The 23,406-nt window shown below is 56.3% G+C and overlaps 8 protein-coding genes and 1 non-coding gene across 9 annotated transcripts; 5 read left to right on the top strand and 4 right to left on the bottom strand.

Annotated features, from left to right (window-relative positions):
• Positions 1-1,771: 1,771 nt before the first annotated feature.
• DICSQDRAFT_174213 (uncharacterized protein) lies at positions 1,772-3,553 on the top strand (the record flags this gene model as incomplete). The annotated part of the gene is made up of 11 exons (XM_007370035.1): positions 1,772-1,797; positions 1,859-1,893; positions 1,945-2,111; positions 2,214-2,289; positions 2,350-2,447; positions 2,508-2,599; positions 2,744-2,862; positions 2,929-2,944; positions 3,007-3,055; positions 3,111-3,169; positions 3,253-3,553. The coding sequence occupies 11 exons, from the start codon at positions 1,772-1,774 to the stop codon at positions 3,551-3,553; spliced, it is 1,038 nt and encodes a 345-aa protein (XP_007370097.1).
• Positions 3,554-3,704: 151 nt separating this feature from the next.
• Positions 3,705-6,683, bottom strand: DICSQDRAFT_92618 (mitochondrial carrier). The gene is made up of 7 exons (XM_007370034.1): positions 6,652-6,683; positions 6,386-6,563; positions 6,228-6,296; positions 5,286-5,484; positions 4,702-4,923; positions 4,247-4,402; positions 3,705-4,041 (listed from the first exon to the last, which is right to left on the bottom strand). The coding sequence occupies exons 2-7, from the start codon at positions 6,464-6,466 to the stop codon at positions 3,812-3,814; spliced, it is 957 nt and encodes a 318-aa protein (XP_007370096.1). The 5' UTR covers positions 6,467-6,563; positions 6,652-6,683; the 3' UTR covers positions 3,705-3,811.
• A 3,292-nt stretch (positions 6,684-9,975) lies between these two features.
• DICSQDRAFT_140597 (uncharacterized protein) lies at positions 9,976-10,430 on the bottom strand. Its single transcript, XM_007370033.1, has one exon. The coding sequence runs from the start codon at positions 10,361-10,363 to the stop codon at positions 10,061-10,063; it is 303 nt and encodes a 100-aa protein (XP_007370095.1). The 5' UTR covers positions 10,364-10,430; the 3' UTR covers positions 9,976-10,060.
• A 1,275-nt stretch (positions 10,431-11,705) lies between these two features.
• Positions 11,706-13,277, top strand: DICSQDRAFT_70096 (acid protease; the record flags this gene model as incomplete). Its single annotated transcript, XM_007370032.1, has 6 exons — positions 11,706-11,878; positions 11,935-12,146; positions 12,207-12,709; positions 12,766-12,974; positions 13,038-13,139; positions 13,208-13,277. The coding sequence occupies 6 exons, from the start codon at positions 11,706-11,708 to the stop codon at positions 13,275-13,277; spliced, it is 1,269 nt and encodes a 422-aa protein (XP_007370094.1).
• A 964-nt stretch (positions 13,278-14,241) lies between these two features.
• On the top strand, positions 14,242-16,086 carry DICSQDRAFT_140595 (macro domain-like protein). Its single transcript, XM_007370031.1, has 5 exons — positions 14,242-14,730; positions 14,794-15,439; positions 15,495-15,633; positions 15,749-15,798; positions 15,922-16,086. The coding sequence occupies exons 1-2, from the start codon at positions 14,543-14,545 to the stop codon at positions 15,317-15,319; spliced, it is 714 nt and encodes a 237-aa protein (XP_007370093.1). The 5' UTR covers positions 14,242-14,542; the 3' UTR covers positions 15,320-15,439; positions 15,495-15,633; positions 15,749-15,798; positions 15,922-16,086.
• Positions 16,087-17,119: 1,033 nt separating this feature from the next.
• On the bottom strand, positions 17,120-17,540 carry DICSQDRAFT_174209 (acylphosphatase isozyme Ch1; the record flags this gene model as incomplete). The annotated part of the gene is made up of 3 exons (XM_007370030.1): positions 17,120-17,246; positions 17,306-17,358; positions 17,421-17,540. The coding sequence occupies 3 exons, from the start codon at positions 17,538-17,540 to the stop codon at positions 17,120-17,122; spliced, it is 300 nt and encodes a 99-aa protein (XP_007370092.1).
• Positions 17,541-17,841: 301 nt separating this feature from the next.
• On the top strand, positions 17,842-17,931 carry DICSQDRAFT_t178. Its single transcript has one exon. It is a non-coding gene; the product is annotated as a tRNA-Leu (tRNA).
• Positions 17,932-18,246: 315 nt separating this feature from the next.
• DICSQDRAFT_183358 (uncharacterized protein) lies at positions 18,247-20,025 on the top strand (the record flags this gene model as incomplete). Its single annotated transcript, XM_007370029.1, has 2 exons — positions 18,247-18,696; positions 18,908-20,025. The coding sequence occupies 2 exons, from the start codon at positions 18,247-18,249 to the stop codon at positions 19,976-19,978; spliced, it is 1,521 nt and encodes a 506-aa protein (XP_007370091.1). The 3' UTR covers positions 19,979-20,025.
• An 807-nt stretch (positions 20,026-20,832) lies between these two features.
• On the bottom strand, positions 20,833-23,386 carry DICSQDRAFT_140593 (uncharacterized protein). Its single transcript, XM_007370028.1, has 2 exons — positions 21,313-23,386; positions 20,833-21,255 (listed from the first exon to the last, which is right to left on the bottom strand). The coding sequence occupies exon 1, from the start codon at positions 23,123-23,125 to the stop codon at positions 21,344-21,346; it is 1,782 nt and encodes a 593-aa protein (XP_007370090.1). The 5' UTR covers positions 23,126-23,386; the 3' UTR covers positions 20,833-21,255; positions 21,313-21,343.
• Positions 23,387-23,406: the final 20 nt, after the last annotated feature.

Raw genomic sequence — 23,406 nt, 5'->3', positions numbered from 1 at the left:
GGCGATGGGGCCATCATAAGCTCAAGAGGGCTGCTCAACCCTTGTGGACGATGGACGCGTTGAGAGACCATTGATGGCAACTGGGCTAGCCGAACCTTCCGCAAATGGCAAGACACCGACCTTACTCCTCGTACCCATTGTGTTCCAAGGGGTCTGCCGCGTCCCGAGCCCCACAGGTAAACACAAATCGTGAGTATGTTCAAGACGAGAGCTTTCTGCGTCGATCAACACTACCTTTGAGGCATTTGGTGAGGGGGAAGGAGCGTCAGCCTCGCGCGAGGGTTTTCGAAGGCGAGCATGTCGACTAGTCTCGCTCAGTGTCCAGTGTCCGAAAGAGTTGAGCGGCCATAACCACGTATCGCCTTGAACACGTTCGGAGATGTTTACGGAAAGGAGACACTGTCACAACATCACGCATATATGCGGCCTCGCGTCGTCAAGGGCATCCGACACACTCGCCTGGCGGGACCTACCATTACAGCTAAATGCATTCATGTCGTGAGTGCGTACTCACCTGAGTATGGTCGGTAATAGGCTGCGACTGCTAGGCCGAGCATTCTTCCTGGGGACAGGGGAAGATGGGAGTTGGGGTCAAGGAACGTTATTGCGAATGGAACACGAGAAGTGCGTTATGAAAATATATGTATGTCGGCTTGACAGCGTTGCGTCATAGATGCCCAATGAGGACGTCGCTTGTCACGGCGTCGGGGGCCAGATCGAGGGAGCGCGTCGGTCTGCCAAACGAGGCCTGTAGGAACCGGCGGCGAGGATGACCAGGGCGCGCTCAGGCGCACCTCTCTGTTGATGTGCCTTCTTCCGCATTCCTTTAGTGCGATGCACCTCGACTTGTGCCTTCATCTCGTTTTCCATACTAGCTTGTTATTTCGTTGGCTCCTTGGAGAGACTTCAAATACGACGATGGAGAACGACGTGGCTGGCTTGCGTTGGGGCATGGCACGACGACGACAGACGCCTCCTGGCGACGACTTTGCACGTACTTACTGCTGGCAGGGGAGGCTTTCTCAGTCTGGTGGGACGCTTGCGTTCCGGGCTGCGATCTGTTCTGTCTGCAAGACAAGGAGATCATCTCATCAGTCTCTCAAAATGGCTACAACGTCGGGAAGACACTGCATTGTCGGCCCCGCCCCATCCAGCCATCCTCGAGCCACGGAGCATCGACGCTATCTTCATTGCACACAGCTCTACCAATATCAATATACATATAGCAACATCGCCGAACCCTTTGAATGCCACATAACGCCAAGGCTTGAGATAACGAGTACTCAGCTTTTTTGCCAGGCACCGCTATGCTGTGTGGCGATCCCTTATGTCGTGGATAGTGATGGTAGCCGGTGAGCGTCCCATCGACCCTGACCAAGTATTTGCGCATGCCCTGACCGTGACTATGCAGTGCGAATTGAAACCTGCTTGGTCGCTGTGCCCTGCAAGTGCCGAAACCTTCGTGCGGGTTTGCTATTCCCTCGAGACGGCGTACGCGTTGATGATCTGCTGTCGCAACGGTTATCGAAACGGCGACGATCCATCATCCACGCATCTACATAAATGTCTGTCTTCCTGGGCACAGCACAAGAGTACATCAAAAGAAAAGCCCCAGCCACCGCTTCAGGTGCACTACATTCATCTCATCAGCCTATTGCCCTTTCGCCATCAGTCTGTGAGTACCGATAGTTTTGCTAACGATACGGTCCCGAAGACATTCGCCTCCGAGTCTCTCAGTAGGCCTACGACACAAGTCTGGTTACATATCATCATGTCCGCCGCCGACGTTTCCGCCTTGTACGTGATCCGTTACATGTCGCTCGTGGATCCACCCAATACCTTCCTTGCTTGGGCATAGGATCACAGGCGTTACTGTAGGGAATGCCCTGACCGGTGCGTAGTCTTTCGATTCATAGATTTAAATCGTCCTCAAGATCCGCGTAGCCCTTCTCGTCTACGACTGGCTTCTCTGCTTCGACGCAGAGGTCTCTCTGGTGTGGGCTGGGCACCACAAACGCACCTGGGCGTCCCTCGTGTACGCTTTCAGTCGCTATCTCCCACTAGTTCAGTATATCCTCCAGATCGCAACCATCTTCCCCATGTCCACATCGGTGAGCCCTGCTGCATATATGTGTCGTGAGCAGACTGTGACTTGCTGTTTTAGAGGTAGAACATCATACCGAAGTTTACTTTCCTGTATTCCACTCATCCAGACGCACTCGTGCAGCTGCGACTCCCTGCCTCGCGTGCTGAACGCCATCAACCTTCTCAGCGTGCTCACCCCTTGCCGTAAGCTGCCGCGGTCGCTACACACTCTGTCGAGCTCAATTCCTTACGTGTTATTCCTAGTGTTCTCGACCATGCGAGTATACGCACTGTCTGGAATGAATGTAGTCCTCTCCCTGGTCACGTTCACTCTCTCGTTCATTCCTATAGTCTTGGATCTTGTACGCTTCCCCAAAGCTTTCTGGCATCGCTGATATGACCATTACTCACGTAGTGAGCAGATCGAGAATGTCAAGTGGTTTCGAATACAGAACCTGCCTCAACCGTTTAATTGCAGCCCCGGAGACGTCACTCCTCAAGGGCTCCTGCTTATGTACGTATCCCCGTTGATTCGACGAGAGAGGTATCTGAAAGAGTACATCAAGGTGTAAGCTGTTAGATCGACTGTTGCGCCGTTCGCGCGCGTACAAAGCTTTCTCTAACGCTTCCCTCTAGTTGTGATTCTAGACCGAGGGAGCGTCATCGTCGCGGACTCGATCGTCCTCGGTACGACGTGGTGGTACACGTATCAGTCGTATAGAGCCCAGCGCGGCATCCATATCCGCTCTTCCCTGACTTCTGCTATGCTTTACAATGGTACGAGCTCGATTGTTCGCTACTCAACCTGCAGCCAGAGGATGAGCTGACTTTGTTCATCTCCAGGAAGCATCTATTTCCTGTAGGCCACCACGTCGTCTATCGCGGATCATGTCTCCTCAGGCTGACCCTGCTCTCGCTCAGAGTCCTGGCATCGCTCAACGCGCTAGACCTGGCCCTCGTGACCCTCGGAGTAAGCCTTTCCTAGCCTCACGCCCTGCCTTCGCCCCTGACTCGCCCGGTCTCAGCTCGCGCAGAACAGCTTCCTCTTCCGAAACGTGAGCTACGTGGGCCTGTTCGCGGATGTGTGCGTCCCCTTCGCTCTGTCATACCCACTCTCCTGGCTCATGCGGATGTTTGACTCCATGCTTGCTTGACGTGCGGCGCCAGGCTGACTGCAATCCTCATCTCCCGCTTCATTCTCAACCTCCGTCAAGTGAACTACGATGCCGCGCACCCATCGGACGCTTCTGTGTCCCTCGGCGTGCTCTTCACACAATCACGGCCAGGCCCCTCGCTCCCGCGGTCTCTCCTCTCTTTCGCGGAGCCGGTGCATGTCGGTCACAGAGGCCCGGACATGGCGTCCGACCTCCATCCGCCATCTGTTCTTGGAGGAGACGGGGATGCGGTACCTGACTCGGAGCGGCAAATAGATGACGAGGAGACCATTGCAAGCACTGCTGTTTGGTAGGTTGTGGGGGGAACTTCCGAAGGATCCAGACGGATTACCTGTGATCATCGATATTTGAGTGGCGCTTGGCGGCCAGGACCCAATGCAATCCGAACATGACGACGATTTAATCGCGCGCACTGACAAGGAAGCCGACAGCTTTTCGGGCCCACACGTTTTGGCGCATAGATGAAGCACACGGGTGTGACATAGTACAGATCCTGTTAAACAACAACAATACCGACAGGGTACGAATACCCCAACTAGTCCTACAATCGATCACTCGCTGTGTATCCGATCCTCACTGCTCCCCTGCAGCGTCTCCATGACCTTGCGCACCCGCTCATAGACGGCAAACACGATCGCCTGCCCAGGCGCGACGCGGAGCACGCGTGGGGTGATGCCCTTGTAGAACGACCGCATGCCCTCCTGGCGCCACATATCGCCCGCGATCGCCGCGATCCGCTGAAAGGCCGACTGGCCAGGCACCGCTTCGGACTTTTGCAGTCCTGTTGAGGACGACGCGGGTTGACGTCGATGGGTACACGCGAGAGGCCGGTCGTAAGCGAGGATCGTCGGTGTCACGGAAAAGCGCGGCAGGTTGAGCGAAGCGACGCGCAGTCGATCCGGCAAGATGAGAAAGAACAGAGAGCGGAAGGCCCACAGCCGTCAGTCGCCAGATTCCAAGCAATGCGGTGAACGAGAAGCACGCACGGGTCTTAATAGTATCGATCGGCGCGTTCGAGAACGGGCCCATCGCGCCCGAGATGAGGCCAATCACCATGTGCTGGTATGACGGCAGGTCCGTGAGCTCCGGCTGCAGGTTGTGCGCGAACTTCTTCAGCTCTTGGTACGCGGTAAAGTTGGCACCTGCGCGCAAGGATAGAACGGACGTCGGTCAGCCAACGAACCCAACCGACTATCCGAACCACGTTCGCATCCGATAGGCTGCACCTCGTTGCGGCGCACTCCCACGATGTGTCAGCAGCCGCGCACATGGCCCGTCGACGAAGCGACCAAGAGGCGGCGAGAATGACGCCACGACGGGTGAAAGATGGCACAACGGCGTATACGCCAAACATGTCGGAAGCACGCGCACAGCTGCGATCGGGGACAGAAGTGGCAAGCACTGGCTAGCTAGTCTGCTAGCTGTGTTGCTCCTGACTCACCTTGATTGGTCGCCTGCCTCAGCGCCGTGAGCGTCACGCCCCTGTAGAGTGCGCTGAACCCTTCCTCGCGCACGATCGCGTACACGGCGTGCCCTGCGTTGCGGTACCGCGGCGCCTCGAGAGGGTCCGCGAGCGAGTGCTGCTGCGCCTGCAACCGGATCTTCACCACCTCCATAGGAGTCACCACCAGCACAGCTTCCGTCACTCCAGCTCCAAGGCCGGCTAGAATTGCAAATAGTTGTCGGAGAGAAGGACGTCGCAAGGTCAGGTGTTTGCAAACGGGGGATTGGCGTTGACGGGCGTGTACGTGATCACGGCATTCGGGGGCAGCATGGGTCGGACGTGAAGGTGGCGGCGGCCAAAGAGACAAGAGGTAGAGAATTAAGCATAAGCGTGTCCGTCCGCGTACGCGCCCACACGTTCCGGAGACCAAGGCGTCCGGGGTAAGAGCGGCCGACAGTGGGGGCAACGCGTTCGATTGACAGTAACATCCACGTGAGCGCGACGGGCGTACAGCACAGCCATGGTAAGAGAAGGTTTCGTCAGCGTCTCCCATCTTGGCGATTCATCCAACTGTCACTTACCGAGGAAGATGTTGCCTACACTCGTCTTGCCTGTCTCCCGATCCGCGAGCCACGCCTTGTACTTCTCAAAGCTCGCGAACCGTATAGCCATCTTGGGCACAATGCCCGACAGGACTGCGCCCAAGCCCTTGTACAGCGCGAGCGGCGTCTCGCGACGGACGATCATAGCCCCCGTAGCGATGAAACCGCGCGGCTTAGTCTGTTCACGGCCACGATCGGAGAAACATGTTAGCAATGCTCACGTGAAGAGAGTGGGTACGCCAAAAAGGTGGGTAAGAAACGGGAGGAAGGGGGATGCGGCGTGGGAGGTAGAGGTTAGAGGAATGCGACAAGCAGGCGCATCAGAACACTCCCTGACATACGCAGGTGTTCCGTAGTGCAGGTGCGCCCCTCACGATCTCGCAATCGAGCGGATGACCTGGTCAGCAGCACTCTGAGCGTCCCCTTTCCGACCAGGGAAGGCGGTACTGAGTAAACGACAGGCGTGACAGGGTCCGGTTGTGGATTTGCGGGGCACCCCATGGATGAATCACTCGTGAGAGCCAGACCTCGTCAAGTGCGCGATGGCGGTAGTATGCAGATGTTCCGTGGCCGTCGCAATTCAGCCTGCGCTCTGTAAGAGATGGATGCACGGTGTGCATAGCCAAGGTATGTGCGCTGTCTATTACGTCTCTAGCTCGCCAAGGGCAAACTCTGAGCATATCCGAGTGGGGGACCCCCTGGCAAGGCGCATTGCGGACTTGCGAGTACATATCCCACTATATCAAGCGTAGTGTGGAGTGTCGGTCGTGGAAGCCGTTCTAGCTCCGCCGCGTGCATTCCGAAGGGTGCGTAAATGCGCAGAGCCGTGGGGCGGCGTCACAGCAGAGCATTCCAGGCACTCGCAAGATTGCGGGACGGAGGGAGCGAAAGACAGGAGGACTGGATAACGGAAAGACTCACACCGGGGGCGCGGCCGGACTTGGAGAGCTGCATGCGGACCTTGATGGTATCCAAAGGTTGACAGCATAGCTATATGCGTGCAACGGCACGGTAAACGGGCATCGTGGTATAGTCAGAATTGTAGCGACGAGAAAAAGGAACCGTGAGGAATGACTTACCGCTTCCATTGCGCCTGCGATGCCCCCAGCAGTCAGCTGGGTGGCGAACCCGACGGGCTTCTTCTCTGCGGCGCGCGACATGCCTTCTGCACTGGCTCAAGCAATGAGTCGGGCGGGGGACGTCCGGATGCTTGACGACGGTGGCGAGCGAACAAAGTGGCTCGAGAGGAATGCTGGGCTACAGCATGTCATTGGCCGGTTGAGGGAGGTGGTCAGCGTCGGATCGTACGTTGAGAATCGCAGAGCGCGTGCATGCATTAACGCACCTGTATGCACAAGGGCAGCTAGGTATGGGCTGTTCACCGGGATGCGATGGTGTCGACACGGGGGTATATGCGGGGTATGTTGTTGGATGGAGGGCTCGCGGGCCATGTTATAAGAAAATGTGGTTGGAGTGATGGGTGCGAGCGTGACAGGAGAGACAGGAGCGAGCGAGAATACCGACTGCCCCAGTCCAGACCCATGTGAAACCCCGCTCTGCCCCGCTAAACCGGTGGCGCTCCCCGCACGGGGCACGCTTATGGTAACTCCCCGATTCCGTCCTTCCGTCTGGTGCCCCGCACTCCTTCCGCCTCTCCTCCGTACCAGTCACAGTGCACTCCAGACATGTGCTCGGCTGGGTCAGACCCGGGTCAGACCCCTCCTTGACCCAGGTCAGACCCCTTGGGGTCAGACCCTGGGTCAAGCCAAGGCGACATCAACGTCGGAGCTTCCAGGCACGTGAACCGCCGGGTCGGCCGGCCGTCCGCCACTCGCTGCTCGCTGCTCGAGCTCGGGCTCGCCTTCAGCGGCCACGAACCCGCCTTCTAATTGCCAAGTTCTTGCCAGTTCCAATTTTTCTTTCCAACTGTCCAATGTCTCGGCCATCCATAAGCGGGGGAGTGAAACCGATGGCCTTCAGGAACGCTGCGAGAGACTTGCCACAATGGAGATGGATGCCGACCCAGAGGAGCGTGTCTGGGAAACACCTCCAAAACCAGCGAGAACTCAGAGAGGTGCAAGGTGTAGCATAGTTAGCATATCCCGTCGTCATCGTGGCATCTGAGTCTTCATCTGCCTTCGCTCGAGGTGGGCAATTTCACCCTGCAACTTGAAGGCGCCCTGCCCGCGCTCCCGGTAGTACGCGGTCGACTATTCTACGCGAGGGCCGACCATGCATCACGTGTTGACCCCTCGAAAAGGTCAGACCCGGGTCAGACCCCAAGTCAGACCCCGGGGTAGTCTCGTGACCAGACGTTCGGAGTGTGAAGCGGATGCGAAAAATCGGGGGCATCCGGACACTCGAACGTCTGGTGGCTTTACCCCCGTGACTCCCCGCTCGGTGACCTGTGTGACATATCGACACCCATTTGGGGCAGTCCGAGAAAGCCGGAGGTCGCCCTCAGTGTGCGATGTGGCGGCCCGCTGTAGACGACCATGCAGTCGCTCGAGCTACTGACCATGAACCCCTTGCGTGGCGCGCACTCGTCCACACGTATTGTAGAGCACCCTGCGAGAGATGCATGATATCATTGCTGACGATGCCTCTTCCCATGATGTCCGCTCCTCTCGAAGTCACAAATTACCCGCTACAACCTGTGATGGAATTGACAGGAGTTCGACCACCGCTGGTGATATTACTCTGGTGCTGGACAGAGTGTGGATCTGAGCGATGATACTCCCATAGAAGAGAAGGAAACCTTGAAGGGGTACAAGCCCAAGGTGACCGGCATCGGTGGACACAGCGATAGGTGCATCACACTCCTGAATTCAGACGCATTATGTTATCGGGTTGCGCACACAAAGAGAAGTCACAGTGTATTGCCTATAACAGAGACAGAGGATTACAGGGGGATTGACTGCTTGCAGATATCATAAGTAGTGCAGAGTAGGCTCAGCGCAGCTCAAAGATGGCGGGAGATAAGCATGCAGGCGCGCACGCAAGGACAGCTCGGACTCCCGGAGAGAGGGCAGGGAGGTCACATAGGTCACCGAGCGGGGAGTCACGGGGGTAAAGCCACCAGACGTTAAGGTGCTCGGGAACCTCCGATTTTTCGTTCCCGCTTGGAGCTCCGAACGTCTGGTCACGAGACTAACCCCGGGGTCAAGCCGAGAGGGTCAAGGGGTCGAGTCTTGACCCGCACACCTCTGGTGCACTCCGTGTCCCCTCCGAACCTCCCCGGAGGGGTGTCCTATTTCTCGCCCACGCATACCACCGGGTTTTGCACACCGTTGAAGCCTACACATGCATAGCAGAGACCCGTAGTCATCTGCTCACGCTTGCTCGTCGTGGGTGTGGATGTCGTCATTGCCCACAGTGTCGGCTATTGGCCCAGCACTTCCGGTGGACCTTGTGATTTGCCCACCATTTTGCCCGATTCGTGTGTCCATACTGACCGGTTCTAACGCGAATGCTGGCAAGTCTTCTCCGCAGAAGCGCTTCTTGTGAATGTGCATCGGCATTATCTTAATATCCGACGCCCGCCGAAGACGTGGACAAATCATTCTACCACAAGGTAGTTTCTTCTGCTTCCTAGAAAAACCTGTTCACTAACTAGCAAGACCTGGAAGTACAATAAATGTACAGATTAACCTCGATAGAGATAAGCAAACAGCAACACCGAGGATTCAAGCAAAGCAATCAATCCCCAACTACATAAATGAACTGCACCATAGCAAAATCGGGTTAATCTAGACGCCGAGACCTCGAAAGCAGCACTAAACACAATCACGGCCTTGAACGCACGACGCGCGACCTTACCCGCCTATTTTTTGTACAGATGTACTGTCATATCCTACCTAACCAGTGTTACGTCAGCTCGCACCTGGTACTAGGCTGCTAGGCTAATCCTCAGGCCTCAAGGGCTCATCTTCAGCAAATCCTTGCCAAGCTTGCCGCCACGTTTGTAAGCAGACCGGTCCTCGGGACACTGCGTGTTGTCCGACCTTCAAGTCTTTCTAGATACCTATACAGGCTTCAGGCTTTTCACAAGAGGCGACCTAAGGGCAAAGCCACTAGCCCGGTTTCTGTACAAGATTTACACGAAAATCAAATGTGCGCCTGATCCCCACCCAACTCTATCCTCACTGCGCACGTGGGCGTGCCTCATTCTCGGTTTCCAACGAGAAGACGTATCTCCTTCTCTCAGAAGCCTCACATGGTGAAATCTCAACACCGAGCCCAGATAGTCGTTGAAACAGTGTGGATGGGCAGTATTTCGCTCTAGCAATTGGGCGTTTAGATGCTACCTCACCATATCTGGGCTCGGCTATCCTCGGGGACGGGAAGCGCTGTCTCGAGGACGAAGCTTGGGGATACGATGCCTTGTTGACTGCCATGCATAACGGTATTCCCTGATCTGGGCTGCAAAGGTAGTGGATGGCTCGGGATGAGCGACAACATCGGACTGTCCCGAGGACCGGTTTATGGCTGTATGTAAGCTGGACGTCCCTCCTGACACACGCTCTAACAAGGTTCCCATCTCGATCACAGGGTTTTCTTCGGAGCCACGGACGCTCATAGGCGTGCGTCGTCGACAAGGCCAAGCCCATGTCTACCTCGCATGGACGTACTTTCGAAGGTTCCTACTCCTACTGAAATGCAGACGGCACAAAGTAGATGGTCGTCTCTCGGAGGTCACGACTCTTGGCCGTGCCCTTGTCCGATCCTCTATCGGACGGTGGCAGATATCAACGTCACCAATGAAGCCACGTCGCTCGTCCATCGCGTTGTGCCACTGCCCAGGAAGAGTTATTGCACATCGCTTCGATGCGGCGAATCCACGCCCGCACGCCCGCCGGCGGCTTGCCCGACTCTCCGCGGTCTTGGACGCTTAGTGTCGGCAGACTGTCACGGTGCGAGTCGTTCACGGCGAGCAACCTGTCGGATTGGCTATGGTCACGGTCGCGACCACCACGAGTCCTGCGTCCGAGCCAGTATCCTGTGCAACAGCCCAAGGATAGAGGTTGAGTATGCCCGCCACGGATAATAATCGGCATTGGCAGTGTCGTACCCGAGCAAGAATTCGCACCCGTGGATGGACACTTGTGTAGATGACGACGCAAGCTGAATGGAACGTCTAGCGAGATCCGGATAGAATGGGGGACCAGTAGACATGGTGCTTCCCTCATGCAAGTTTTTGCCCATACAGCAGAGCGTTGTTCACTCAAGGGAGTATGTCAGGTTCCTGGAACGCCTTCAACAGACACGGCACCGACAGGGACAGAATGTCACCGCCGGGGGCTGCGTAATATCACTGTCAGTCCATTGAAATTTCGAGCCGCGTGTCGGAGAAGTCACTGACGCATCATCAACCGAATAGAGAATGTCTAATGCGCTCCACAGATTCGAGTTGTGTATCCTCTGTGAACACGATGCCTGCCTGGCTACCCTGGACACCCGGCGGTCTCGTACTCGAGTACGGATACAGCCACGGGTGGACCGGTGTCCATTCCTAGTGCACCCGTGAATGCTGTGCTTATCGTTCGACCATCAATATCGGTATCGGCCCTTTGTCGCTCGTCAGGGGGATCTAACGGCTCCAGGCCGCATTAAAGACTTGGTCTATAGCGTGACACCGATCCAGACCAGGCCAAACTGGAACATGCCCTCGGGACGCCGGCCGGGCCTAGATGTGAACGCATATAGTGCTGTATGATTGCCGTAGTATTAGTCGTTCCTGAAGGTCGGTCTTTACTAGGTGAATAGCCTGTGTATTATTATTGACAATGGGCGGGCGTGTACCTTTGCGCTGCAGTGCTTCTCCACTGGATACTCACTCCCAGTCGAGACGTTGGCAGCGCGATAGCGATGTGTTTCGAAGCTGCCGCAGCGAAGCGTTCCATCCTATCGCCGGATCCAGAACGGGACCGGTTTCCTCCATTCTGCCACTCGCACCGTCGTTCTCTGCTCGGATGAATGCATTACAGTAGCGACCGTAGGGTGCGTAGCTCTGGGTCTATTCTGACTTCTTCCACAAAAACTGGACATATAGCGGAAGTCATACCCGCCATCTTAGCTGCATTGTCATACGGATGCATATCTTGCAGACAGGACTGTTGCCACCGAGGCTGCTCGATATGACTGCCGTCCATCTCATGTCCCATTTCTGCTGCACTCATGACATCTCTTGACAATAGAGTCTGCTGTCGTTTTTTCCAAGTCCACTTCCGCTACTGGAATCCTAAACGAGCGGGTAGCTCTGGAATAGATGGGGGTCGCAGGTATAAAAAGCCCGCGTTTTCTGGGCAGGAAGTCACTTTTCAACGAACTACCCATCCTACCCATCCCCGCAACGCAACCACCCGTGTACCCATACAACACATACAGACCAAAGCCAAGATGTACAGCAAGGCGTGCGCTATCGCCCTTACACTTGTTCTCCCTGCGACGGCGAGCCCTGTAGTCGAGGGGCTCGGCATCCGTGTCCCCTTCCAGAAGCGTAGCGCGCTCGCGGACAGCCGGGGCATCTTCGACTATGCCAAAGCCGTTCGTCAGGTTGTGCATGATCACAAGTGAGTGCAACTGATATCTCTCCTCAACCCATGCGATGAACTGAAATCCGTCACAGCAAGCATCGCAGCAACCTGCAAAATGTCGAGAGACATGTCGGTCGAGACGCCTTCAATGAGGGCGCCGATATCAAATCGCTCATGGAGCTTCCCACACACGCTCTCGAGCGTCGCCAATCTGAGGGTCTCAACGACGAAGATCACGACGAGTTCTGGGCCGGCAACATCGCCGTCGGTACCCCCGCGCAGCCGTTCTACATAGATTTCGACAGTGCGTATTCGCGTTCTTTTCAGGAACAAACATAGGTCGACTCATCATGCGCTATCGCAGCCGGGTCCTCCGACCTCTGGTTCCCGTCGACAAAATGCACACAGAGCGCCTGCTCCAACAAGCACAAGTACAACCTGTCCGTGTCCTCCACCGGAAAGCAAACCGACCGCCAGTTCTCCATCCACTACGGTGACGGCTCGGCGGTGTCTGGGCCTGTGTTCACCGACACCGTCGGGTTCGCGGGGTTGACGGTCAAGGACCAGTACTTCTCCGCCGCCACGACGCTCTCGGACTCGTTCGGGAGCCAGGCGAACGACGGCATCCTGGGCCTCGGCTACCCCTTGCTCTCTAACATCCAGAAGCCGCCGTTCGTGAACAGTGCGAAGGCGCAGGGCGTGATCAGGCAGGCCGCGTTCGGGTTCAAATTGGGCAACGTTGGCTCAGAGCTGTACATTGGGGGGACGGACAAAACACAATACACCGGAGACGTCGAGTACCACAATGTTGTGGGCAACACCGGTTACTGGCAGATTGGCGGAGGACAGCTCACGATCGGGTCCAAAGTGAGTGAGATTGGTTCCGGGTGCGTGTAGAGTCGGATCTGACTACTTCAATGCAGATCGTGTCTACAGGCATCAAAACTGTCATCGACTCGGGCACGACCCTGATCTACGGGCCCCCCGACGCGGTCGCGAAGCTTTACGCAAGCATCCCTGGCTCGTCGATGCATGGTGCGAACACTGGCTTCTACTCGTTCCCATGCGACAAGGTCCCTTCAAATGTCGCGTTCAGCTGGGGCGGTAAGCAGTGGACGATTTCTGCCGAGAAGTAAGCCGCCTACTTCACTACAGTGCTTTCCGAAGCCCATGTCTGAGCGCTCGTCATCTCTAGCTTCAACGCTGGCCAGAAATCTCTCCTGGAATTCACCTGCCTCGGGGCCATCGTTGCGAAGGACCTCGGTCTCGGGGACAACGTGTGGTTGGTTGGTGACAGGTAAATGCCGCTTGCTCCGCCCTCACTGCCCGGAGGCAATCGAGACTGAACTCCCTCTCCCCTCGCAGCTTCATGAAGAACGTGTACAGTGCGTTCTCGTTCGAAAACAACGCGGTCGGCTTCGCTACGCTGAAGTAAATGCCGCTCCCCCCAAAAACAACAAAAGCTCATGGGTCCTTGACGGACTGAGTCGAGCGTTGTACTGTGCTGGATCACCCACCAAAAGCCTGAGGATTGCTGTATCATATTCAGGATAATAAAATGATTGTTTGTGACGCAATCTCCGACCAAAAGCAAGGAGCAGGCAGCTACGCACTATTTGGGCCAGAACTACCTGCTCCCGGCTGTGATCTGAACGACATGTGTTCAGTGTGCCGTCTTTAGACAGAGAGGGATCTTGACACACGTATAGTTTTGGGACCTATGCATGCGCGGCTCGCAGAGGGACGTTTCAGGAGAAGCGGATGAGTCTCATGCACCATGAACAAACCTGAGTTCCTGAAGCCGAATACCACAACCCACTTTAACCCTTCAAAGGCAGAGTCTTATTGTAGCGCAGTGGTTATATCACGAGCCTGAGGACAACCGTTCGGATAATTAGAGTAGGAAGTTGGGAAAGGGACGTAGCAATGCGGTATGTGCCAATGACTGAGGCGTAAACCCCAGCCATCCGGTCGAAAGTGCCTAAGACCCTTATGTAGCTGCTTAAGGTTAGTGCGTCGTGCGAAGTTACATGCCTAAAGAGCTAACAGGGGGCTATGTCAGTACCTCTGTCTCTCAGCCAGATGTCTGGGTAGTCAAACGAAGGTAATGACCGAGTTACCTGGCGCTTGGACAACTTACAGCAGAAGTCGGTCAGTCAGGCAGAGACTTGCTTTATGATATAGTCTGAATTTTGGAGTGCAATCGTGCTCTACCCAAGACGACCTGGTGTGTCGAATGCAGGGGCCAAGAAAAGCGTAGCAGAGGTAATTGGGATTGCGTTCCCTTATATACACCTGGCCACGAGCAACCTGAGGACATCTGGTTCTACACATAAGCCTGTGACAGGGCTCCGGGCAATCAGTGAAATTGTATCATGGACCGGAAGTTGTGGGACTCACTCTACAGGATGAGTAATCGTAAAGCAAAACGGTGCTGTCGCAAACGTGAGGCCGATATGTGCAAACCTTGACTCGCAAAAGCAACTTATACAGTGACTCATGACGACGTGTCACCTGCGTGGCCGCCAAACTCGAGCTTATGGCCTTGTTCATTTAGCGCTGTGATCATCGGGTTCTTAGAATACACCATGATCTATAAAGGCGCGTTGGTAGGCAAGTGCAGCCGCCCCCAACAGCATCTTGCGATCCATTGACCCAGCCTCAAATCCTCAACCCCGACCGGGTGGAAAGCATACTACAATGCCTGTCAAGTTCATCCTCTTCGACATCTCGCCCAAGCTGGTGTCTGCCTGGAACGAGAGCTTCCCCAATCTGGTCTCCAAGGACGTCTTAGAGAACATCACCATCAAAGGTGCCTCGCTGGAAGACCTCAACATGCCCTTCGACACCGTCGTCTCCCCCGCTAATTCCTTCGGCCGCCTTGACGGCAGGTAAACCACCGCGCTTCCACGATCCTCCCCACTCAGCCTTCTCACCCCCATCACCCCCTGCAGCTTCGACCAAGTCCTCTCAGACTGGATCGCGCCAGAGGACGACAACGACGCCCTTACGCACGCCGCCCAAGCCGTCCTCTACGCGCGCTGGCGCGGATACGCCCCCGCCGGGACCTGCACCCTCGTCCCGCTCGGCAAGACAAAGTGCGCGAACAACAAGCTTGGGGTACGCCACGTCGCGCTCTGCCCAACCATGCGAATCCCCGAGAGCGTGCGGTGGCACAAGGAGGTCGTGTACAACTGCGTGTGGTCCCTCCTTGTCGAGATCGACAATCACAACGAGGCAATCGCGGAGGACTCAGAGGGCGCGGCGAGAAGGGGATTGAGGGAGATTGAAACCGTCGCGATGACAGGCCTTGCGACGGGAGTGGGCCGGGTGCCGGTGGACATGTGCGCGCGGCAGATGGCGCTGGCATTCGCGCATTATTACGAGGCCAAGGCGAAGCCGGAGAAGTGGGGCGCACTGCAGTGGACTGACATTATAAACCTACCGAGTGACGCGCCGACGACGCGGGGCACCTGATGTAAGGATACCAGGACGTAGGGAGGTTTTGTGCGTCGACCCGATGAAAGGAGTGGAGTGGGCGGAGGCAATGTGCGAATAGATCCTTTATGAGAGCTGTACGGTACATGTAGTGAGGGACTGGGATGTTTTGAGATGACCGCTGAGTCGAAGACGAGTACAGAGATGCACGCACCGCACACATCGCTGGAGACATGGAACACTCTCGATAGCTGATTCACGGACGGTATTGATGGTCATGACGGCCGCTGGCCCGAGCGTCCCTTCAGGGCGGCTTGTGCCGCCTCCGCGAGGGCAATCTCGTTCTGCTCCTCCTGTACGGCGCGGAGGTAAGAAAGTGTATACTGGAGCGCAATAATTCCGCATGTATGTGCTATGTCGTATACGCGAAGGATATGTAGCAATATGGAGAGGAAAGGACAAACATACCGAGCTCGTCTGGGGGGCCGGTGTCTCCGCCTGCTGTTTTGCGAGTGCCTACCGACATGCTGGATAAGTGCCGCAAGTCGGATATTGCGCTCAATCATGTGCTTACCTCTATGACACATAACACAGGATTTCTTGAGTTAGAAAATGTGAATACAAACGTCATTGTCACGCACCTCTGCCTGCAGCCAACGTATTCCGGTGGACGACCCCAATCATGACAGCACCCCACACAGTGATCCCAAACAACGACCAGACAACACCACGATGGAGGATATCGCCAATGGATAAGCGTGTTCTGAAAGCCATTGCTAGCAGGGTTCCAGGAGAGAGAGGTACGGTCGTGGTCGACATCCAAACACAAAAGGCATGCTCAACTCCTGTCCATTTCGCCGCGCGCTTGATGAGCGCCTATAAACGGCTGCTAGAAACCGAGACCGGGAAACCGCTTCATGTATCTCGAGTAAGTACCATCGCCCCGTTTTTGCTCAAACTTTGCAGGAACACACTGAAGTTTATCCCTGGATTGCTGGCGGTGTTTGAGTTAGTGAGCAGGATGTACTGGTATGGGCGCTGGTACGTAGGCCCCTCGAGCGCGCAGCGAGATGAGCAGCCGACAAGAGTTGAGCACGTCTACAGTGACAGAGGGCAGACTCAGATGAAAGCCGCGAAATCATGCGCGAGATCAACAGTATTTTGTGGAACCTTGAGTGTAGCATGAATTACGAGGATCATTCGGGAATAAGCGGAGGTCACGAAGGATTTCACGATGCCTTTGTCTAACAGAGCACATTCAGTAGTCGTCTCGGGTGTATCCCCCATGAATCGATGGATCCTATCGCAGGTCCATGTCAACTTTCCTCTTCTGACTCTATAACATTATTCCGCCGGAATCATCGAGGGTTACCCTCGGTGCACGACGGGAAAAGTGTTATGGTTCAAGGAGGAAATTTGATTCGGAATCGTTGTGCTACGCAAGGTGACCATAGCAAATCCCGCTGCACTATTCTGTACAGCTTTAATTTCTAGGGATTGCTATCGGCACGTTGTGTGGGGCAAAAGTACATGTCGCCGACATTGCGCCAATCTAGTTACCCATCGCGGTGAGTACTTACATAGTCCGAACGCGAGCAGGATACGGGCGTCTCTGAGAATCTTGTAATCTAATCTGATCTTACAGTCAACCGGACGGTGCGGACTTCAGCCAGTCTTGCATCCAACCGGCAAGCCACCACCACCCACTCGTCTACTGCAGTTCTACGAGCAGAACAACATCCCAGATTGAAGCAAGTGATACAGAGCGATACAGTCTCCCCATGAATACTAATCATCGTGTGGCAGCCTACAGGCAAGTTGTTTGCCTGAATCCCTCGTCTACGTTGGCCTCTGGTTGCGAATTTTCTCAAAGCCTTGGAACTGCAGCCTTTCCAGTGGCGCCTCGTTGGTAAACTCGACTCCCGTCACGTTTGCATGCTCAGGTCCCTTTTTCAGGGCTTCTTTGCTACATAGGCAACGAATATATCAGGTTCAAGCCAATCGTTGGTCGGAGAACGCACTCACAATTTGTTCAAGGACTCTTCGAGACCCTGGGCGGTGCCGAGCACATCTCCTCCCTGCTTGACATGGCGCATATAGTGAGCATACTACTAGTTTCTGAAGCGAAGAGGTCGCTCACAGGATCGTTTTTCACCCAACCTACCACTCCTAATTCTTGGGCAGCGTTCTTGGCAAAGACGCGGAAGAACACCCCCTGCACCTTGCCCTTGACACGGAAGTCGACAGTCCGGTATGACATTCCTTCAGGTATATGCATATGATGAGCAGATGGTGAGTGCAACATCCTCCGAAGGCTCGTGATAATCACCTGGCGTGGCGGTGGTCATCGCAGTGACGTCATTCTCACGAGCAAAAGCCTGATTGCTTGACAACTGTGCGTTCTCGCTACACACCTCACGTAACTCACGTTCGTACGGTAAGTTTGCTCAGCTGCCGCCAGAGCGTCAATCTTCCCGCTGTCTCTTCTCCACATAGAAGTGCAGCAGCCTTACTGGCCGCCTTTAATGGCCTCTACATTCCTCAAGGGTCGTGACTATCGTGGCGAGATGGCCGAGCGGTCTAAGGCGCCAGACTAAGGTGCTCACGTAATCTGGTCCGAAAGGGCGTGGGTTCGAATCCCACTCTCGTCATAACTTTTGCCAGGCGTTGGTTCGGGATAGGTGTCGGGGCGGAGTTTTCAAGGATTCTGTCCAGTACAGAATGCAGCCCTTGGTCTGTACTCTTTGAGTTCGTCGGTTTGTAGGAATGTCGGCTCAACATGTCTCCGTTTGGTCTCTTGGGCTAAAGAAGGTACAGCAGCATGTCACAGCGTCGAGTCACGCCAAACGGCACTTGGGCTGAGATCGGCGGGCAGCCACTTTGCAAACAGGCGCAAATAAGCCCCGCAGCCCCGTTATCAAGTCGCTGGTTGAGTCCGACGGCACCATCCTCCCCCCACGACGACCATGACCCGCTTGCTCTACGTCACGCTCTTGGCCGTCTCGTTGGTGTCGGCCACCCCTCTTTCTACTTATCATGACTCGCCACGCCGCGTTTCGGGCATGACCGTGGCCCCCCTTTATGTGGAGGAGCACCCGCATGGGACTGTCAACAACTCGTACATCATCATGCTCAAGGATGGCACCGCGCCCACACTCTTGGCAAATCACATGAACTTTGTCCAGACCGTGCACGCGGCGGACCCAGAGGCAGACGCGTTTGCGGGCCTGACGCATGTTTACGACGGCCACATCCTCGGCTACGCCGGCAAGTTCAGCAAGAACGTCATCGACCACATTCGGATGATGCCCGAGGTCGACTACGTCGAGCACGACCAGGTCGTCCGGACGCTCGAGGTTGAGCGGCACACCGACTTTGAGACCGAGAAGCATGCCACGCAGAAGGGCGCTCCTTGGGTGAGTACGGGTCATACGATATGTCGTGACGTGCACGAACTTCGGCTCGGGGTTGTTCGCCCTGCGGGCACTCGGGCATTGTTGCATCCATTGTCATTCGCGCGACAGCACGTCGTACTTTTGCGTTGATGCGGTCGGCGTAACGCTTTTCCGCAGTCACGACATTCCGGATGTACTTATATGGGCGTCCGCTGACGTGTTGTTTCTGCAGGGTCTTGCTCGCATCAGCCACCGTGCTAAGCTCACGTTCAGCACCTTCACCAAGTACGAGTACGATACCGACGGTGGTGCCGGCGTCGACGTCTACGTCATCGACACCGGTATCAACACCAAGCACGTCGAGTTCGAGGGACGTGCCTCTTGGGGCAAGACCATCCCCCAGAATGACGTCGACGAGGACGGCAACGGTCACGGTACCCATTGCGCGGGTACCATTGCCTCGCGCAAGTACGGTGTTGCGAAGGCGGCCAACGTCATCGCTGTGAAGGTCCTCGGCAGCAATGGCTCCGGCACCATGTCCGACGTCGTCGGGGGTGTCACCTGGGCCGCGAAGGCCGCCGCCGATAAGGCTAAGGCCGCCCTCGAGGAGTTCAGGCGCACCGGCAAGACTTCGCACAAGGGCTCTGTCGCCAACATGTCCTTAGGTGGTGGCAAGTCGCGCGCGCTAGATGATGTCGTGAACCGCGCCGTCGACAATGGAATCCACTTCGCTGTCGCAGCTGGCAACGACAACAAGGACGCGTGCAACAACTCGCCTGCTGCTGCGGAGAAGGCGATCACTGTCGGCGCGTCGACTCTTGGCGACGAGCGTGCGTACTTCTCGAACCACGGCCCCTGCGTCGATGTTTTCGCTCCTGGCTTGAACATCCTCTCGACCTACATCGGCAGCAATTCGTCGATCACGACCATGTCCGGCACGTCGATGGCCTCGCCCCACACCGCTGGCCTGCTCGCGTACCTCCTATCGCTTTACCCGTCGGTGACGTTCAACCCCTCGGTCGCGCCCGACCTTGCGGCTCTCAAGGTCCAGAGCCTCTCGACGCCGTCGCTCGCCAACGCGTACGCGCTTGCGTACCAAGCGATGCCCTCGTGGGTCGCGACGTTCCTGCCCCCGCCCGAGCTCGTCTCACAGGAGCCCGCATTCGCGCCGGTGCCGAACCCCACGCTGTCCCCAGCGCAGCTGAAGAAGGCACTCCTAGCGCTCGCTACTGAGGGCGTCTTCAGCGAGCTTCCTTCGGGCACGCCGAACCTGCTCATCTACAACAACGCTACGATTGCGTGAGCGTGAGCTTGATGAGCGCGGGTTGTCGATACCTCCTGTGGACGGATGGGACATTGGGCTCGTCGTGCTTTGTCATGTCGTTGTGTAATCCATTCCTTGTTGCATAGTCACCCGTTTGCACCACTGCATCATGAGCTGTACGATATAGGATATATAGGGATGAATATATCCTGATACACGATGCATTACCCTGCGTGCCTTCTTCGGAGAATATCTACGACTGCACGCAACAGGCTACGTAGCAGGCTGCCTAACCACGTATTCACGCAGTCGATTGATGGCGAAGCTCGCCAAGCTCTGTGTGTATGCAGCCACGCAGTCGTGTAACTGCGCGTCTATTGTAAGTTGGAGCGCCCTCCGGCAGGAGTTCGGTGAAGGGCAGCTCAAGTCTATACATCCTGCAAAGCTCCCTTGAGTAGACTCGTTTTGCGCGCATTGAGAACTGGATAAATGCTAGAGAACATCTGGATTATAGTCGATCTACATTGCGCAAGGAAAGAGCTTTGTTGCAGGGGCCACTAAGAACTAAGAATAGGATACTTAGCGTCGCTTACCCGACTCTGCGATTACACGACTGCACACTCGTGTTGTAACTACGAAAGCGAACGCGCGACTGCGTGCATGCGTGGCTACGTAGCCAGTCGCGTGCAATTGTAGACTCTCTGGCCACGTTTGCCACCATCTGCATATTCCGTGCTCACTGCGTGATCTGATCTTCGACTGCCCCTGTCCCTACTAAACACCGCATCCCGTGAACGCAATGATAGCACGCAACATCGGTCACATGTTCTCCACATAACGCAGACCAAGAATTGAGGCATCAGAACGTACACTTATATATTGTGAGAACAAGGGGTGAATCAATAACACCAAGGTGATCGACGGAATGACAATAATGACAACTGCAGAGATGAGAGGTGGGGTGAGATGAGATTGAAGGCCGGTCCGCCGGAGAACGAAAAAGAGAGGGAGAGGAATGTCGATGTCGACGTCGACGTCGAATGCTATCGGTGTTGGCTCGAATGTGGTGCGCATTGTATGTAGGTGTTACCAGACGAACGTATTGAACCACAGAATGAAGGGAGAGAGGGGCGTACATCTTATGCGTGAGGGACAGAGAAAAGCTAACTACTACATAGAACAACAAGGATAGAGCAAGAGAGTGAAGAGGCATGGAGTGAGACGCACGCGATGGGGCGACGTAGTCGCCACGCCAACGTCGACGTCAGGATGCCGGAGCAGGGCAGGACCATGGTGTGGATGACCTGGAGACAAGTCTACACTGCCATCAGATGTGCCGCCCTCTAGAAATGCAATGTGGCGGTACTGCTCACCATTGTGCTAGGCACCGAAACCAGGACAGGCTCACTGCACAAGCGCACCGCCGGCGGGCTTGCCCTTTCCGTCGAAGAACATGCCTCCCGGAGGCGCGACAGGCATCATCCCATAAGGCACCGCCGTAGGCATGACGCCAAACGGCTGATACATGGGATACATGCCAGGCTGGTAGCCCATCGAGCCCATCGGCCAGGGTCCGCGCGCAGTTTGGGGAAACTGCTGCTGCTGCATCTGTCCGGCGTGCATAAAAGTACCGGGATACGGCCCGGGGTACACACCCATCGGGACATACGGAGGCGCGCCTGCTGGGGCTCCAGGGAACAGCTGTGGCATAGGCGGGAGTTGCGCTGGGCCGGACGCGGGGGTTTGCGGGACGGTGAGGCTCATCGTCGAAGACGCGGGAGAGAACGTTGACGAAGACGCAGAAGGGGGATAGGCAGCGTTGCTGCCGGACGAACGCTTGTGTCCGTGTCCGTGTCCATGCTTGCCTGACTTTGACTGATACTGCTGCTGGGCCGCCGAACTCGCGCGCGATGGCGTCTGCGTCGTCTGCTGCTGCGTCTGCTGCTGCATGCCCTGGATGACCCAACCGTCGTCAGTGACCGCTAAACGAGACGATGAACTCTGGCGCACTACGCCGCTAATCCATCCATCAGTGCTGTCTTCTGTCGATGCATCGGGTACGAGCTCCGCCAAGTCCGCATCCTTGCTCGTCGAGGCCTGCCGCCTGTTGCTACTGGACTTCTTCGCCTTCCGGCCCGAACTCGTGCTGCTGCCCGAGGACCGAAGACGGTCGACTATCTCGCGCGTCTTCGAGTTACGCGAGCGCGAGGTGGGCGACCCATCTGTGAGGAACGCAGGCAGGAACGCGGCAGAGGGGCGACGAGGCGTGGTGCTCCGCGTATTGCCCAAGCTCTGCGTCGAGCCCGCCGCAGCCTCTTCCAGGTCCTCAGCGACCTCGATGTAGAATCCGCTCTCGTCCTTCTGGAGTGAAGGCGGAAGGGAGCGTGACTCACGCCTGTCCGCTGGAGAGCTGGAGTTCAATGACGGGAAGTGGAAGTTGTACGTAGGTGACGAGAACGGCGAGTCGGAGGAATTCGAAGAAGACGTCAACGGTGGCGTGGTGGGTTCCCGTGATGATGCGCGGTTGGGGGTTGAGGGAATGAACGTGAGGGCGGCCGCGCTGAGCAGCTTCGAAGGGAGAGGCGAGAGGACGGTCGGAGACACCATATCACTTGAGACGATTCGAGCGTAGGATGCCTTTGTGGGCTTGGGCGTCGACGGCGGGGGATCTGAGTCGACCGACGTCTCCGAGTCCGTGAGATCTGCTGCTCCGGAAGAGCTCGGCGCGAGCAGTGGACTGTCGAGGAGATGGAGATCCCAAAGCGGAACGTCTTGTGCCAACGAGTCGACCTCTAGCAGGGCGCCCGGCTCGAGGATGCCTCCCAGGAGCTCCTGGACCTTCTCGTCCCAGATTCCGTCCGCGTACAGAGGGTCAGGATCAGGAGATGGTACCTCCGCGATCTGAAAGTGATCGTTGGACGGGAGGATAGCAGCATCGACCTCGTACCGCATGAGAGCTTCCTCCGCGACACGCACGCCACATAGCCCATTGTTCAAGCTCACATCTCCCGCGGCACCTCGCGCAGCGCCCTGCGCATCGCCCGCAATCGTCTTTCTCCTACCGCGCGCCAGGTGGTCGTGATAATGTGGGGGACGGGGATGACTCGGCTTTGTCTTGTAAGCCCAGGAGATCGCCCTGAAGGACGTCTTCCACCAGTCGTCCTGCGCTATCTCCCAGTCCCACATCTCTTGATCGTCGACCGGTCCCGGGGCGACCACAGACAGTTCAGAAAGATGAATCGTCGCCAGAATGCGAGATAAAGGGTAAGAAATGGGTGTTAGAGGGTACGGCGGTGGCAACGGCGCAGGGGGATGAAAGAACCGACCCCGGCGGCCGCCTTGAATAAATGGGAACACAAAGGAGTTTATCGGCTTCAATCACACATGCGCAGGCGTCGTGGACAAAGGAGAGGAGCAGCACGTTGTCGTCGTCGTGAGGAGAGTTGCAATGCGGCGCTTAGTCATTT

This window comes from Dichomitus squalens (assembly GCF_000275845.1).
Source record: "Dichomitus squalens LYAD-421 SS1 unplaced genomic scaffold DICSQscaffold_60, whole genome shotgun sequence".
In the NCBI taxonomy this organism is placed as follows: Eukaryota; Fungi; Basidiomycota; class Agaricomycetes; order Polyporales; family Polyporaceae; genus Dichomitus; species Dichomitus squalens.
Note: the sequence above shows the minus strand (reverse complement) of the source record. Positions and strands in the feature narration are given on the sequence as shown.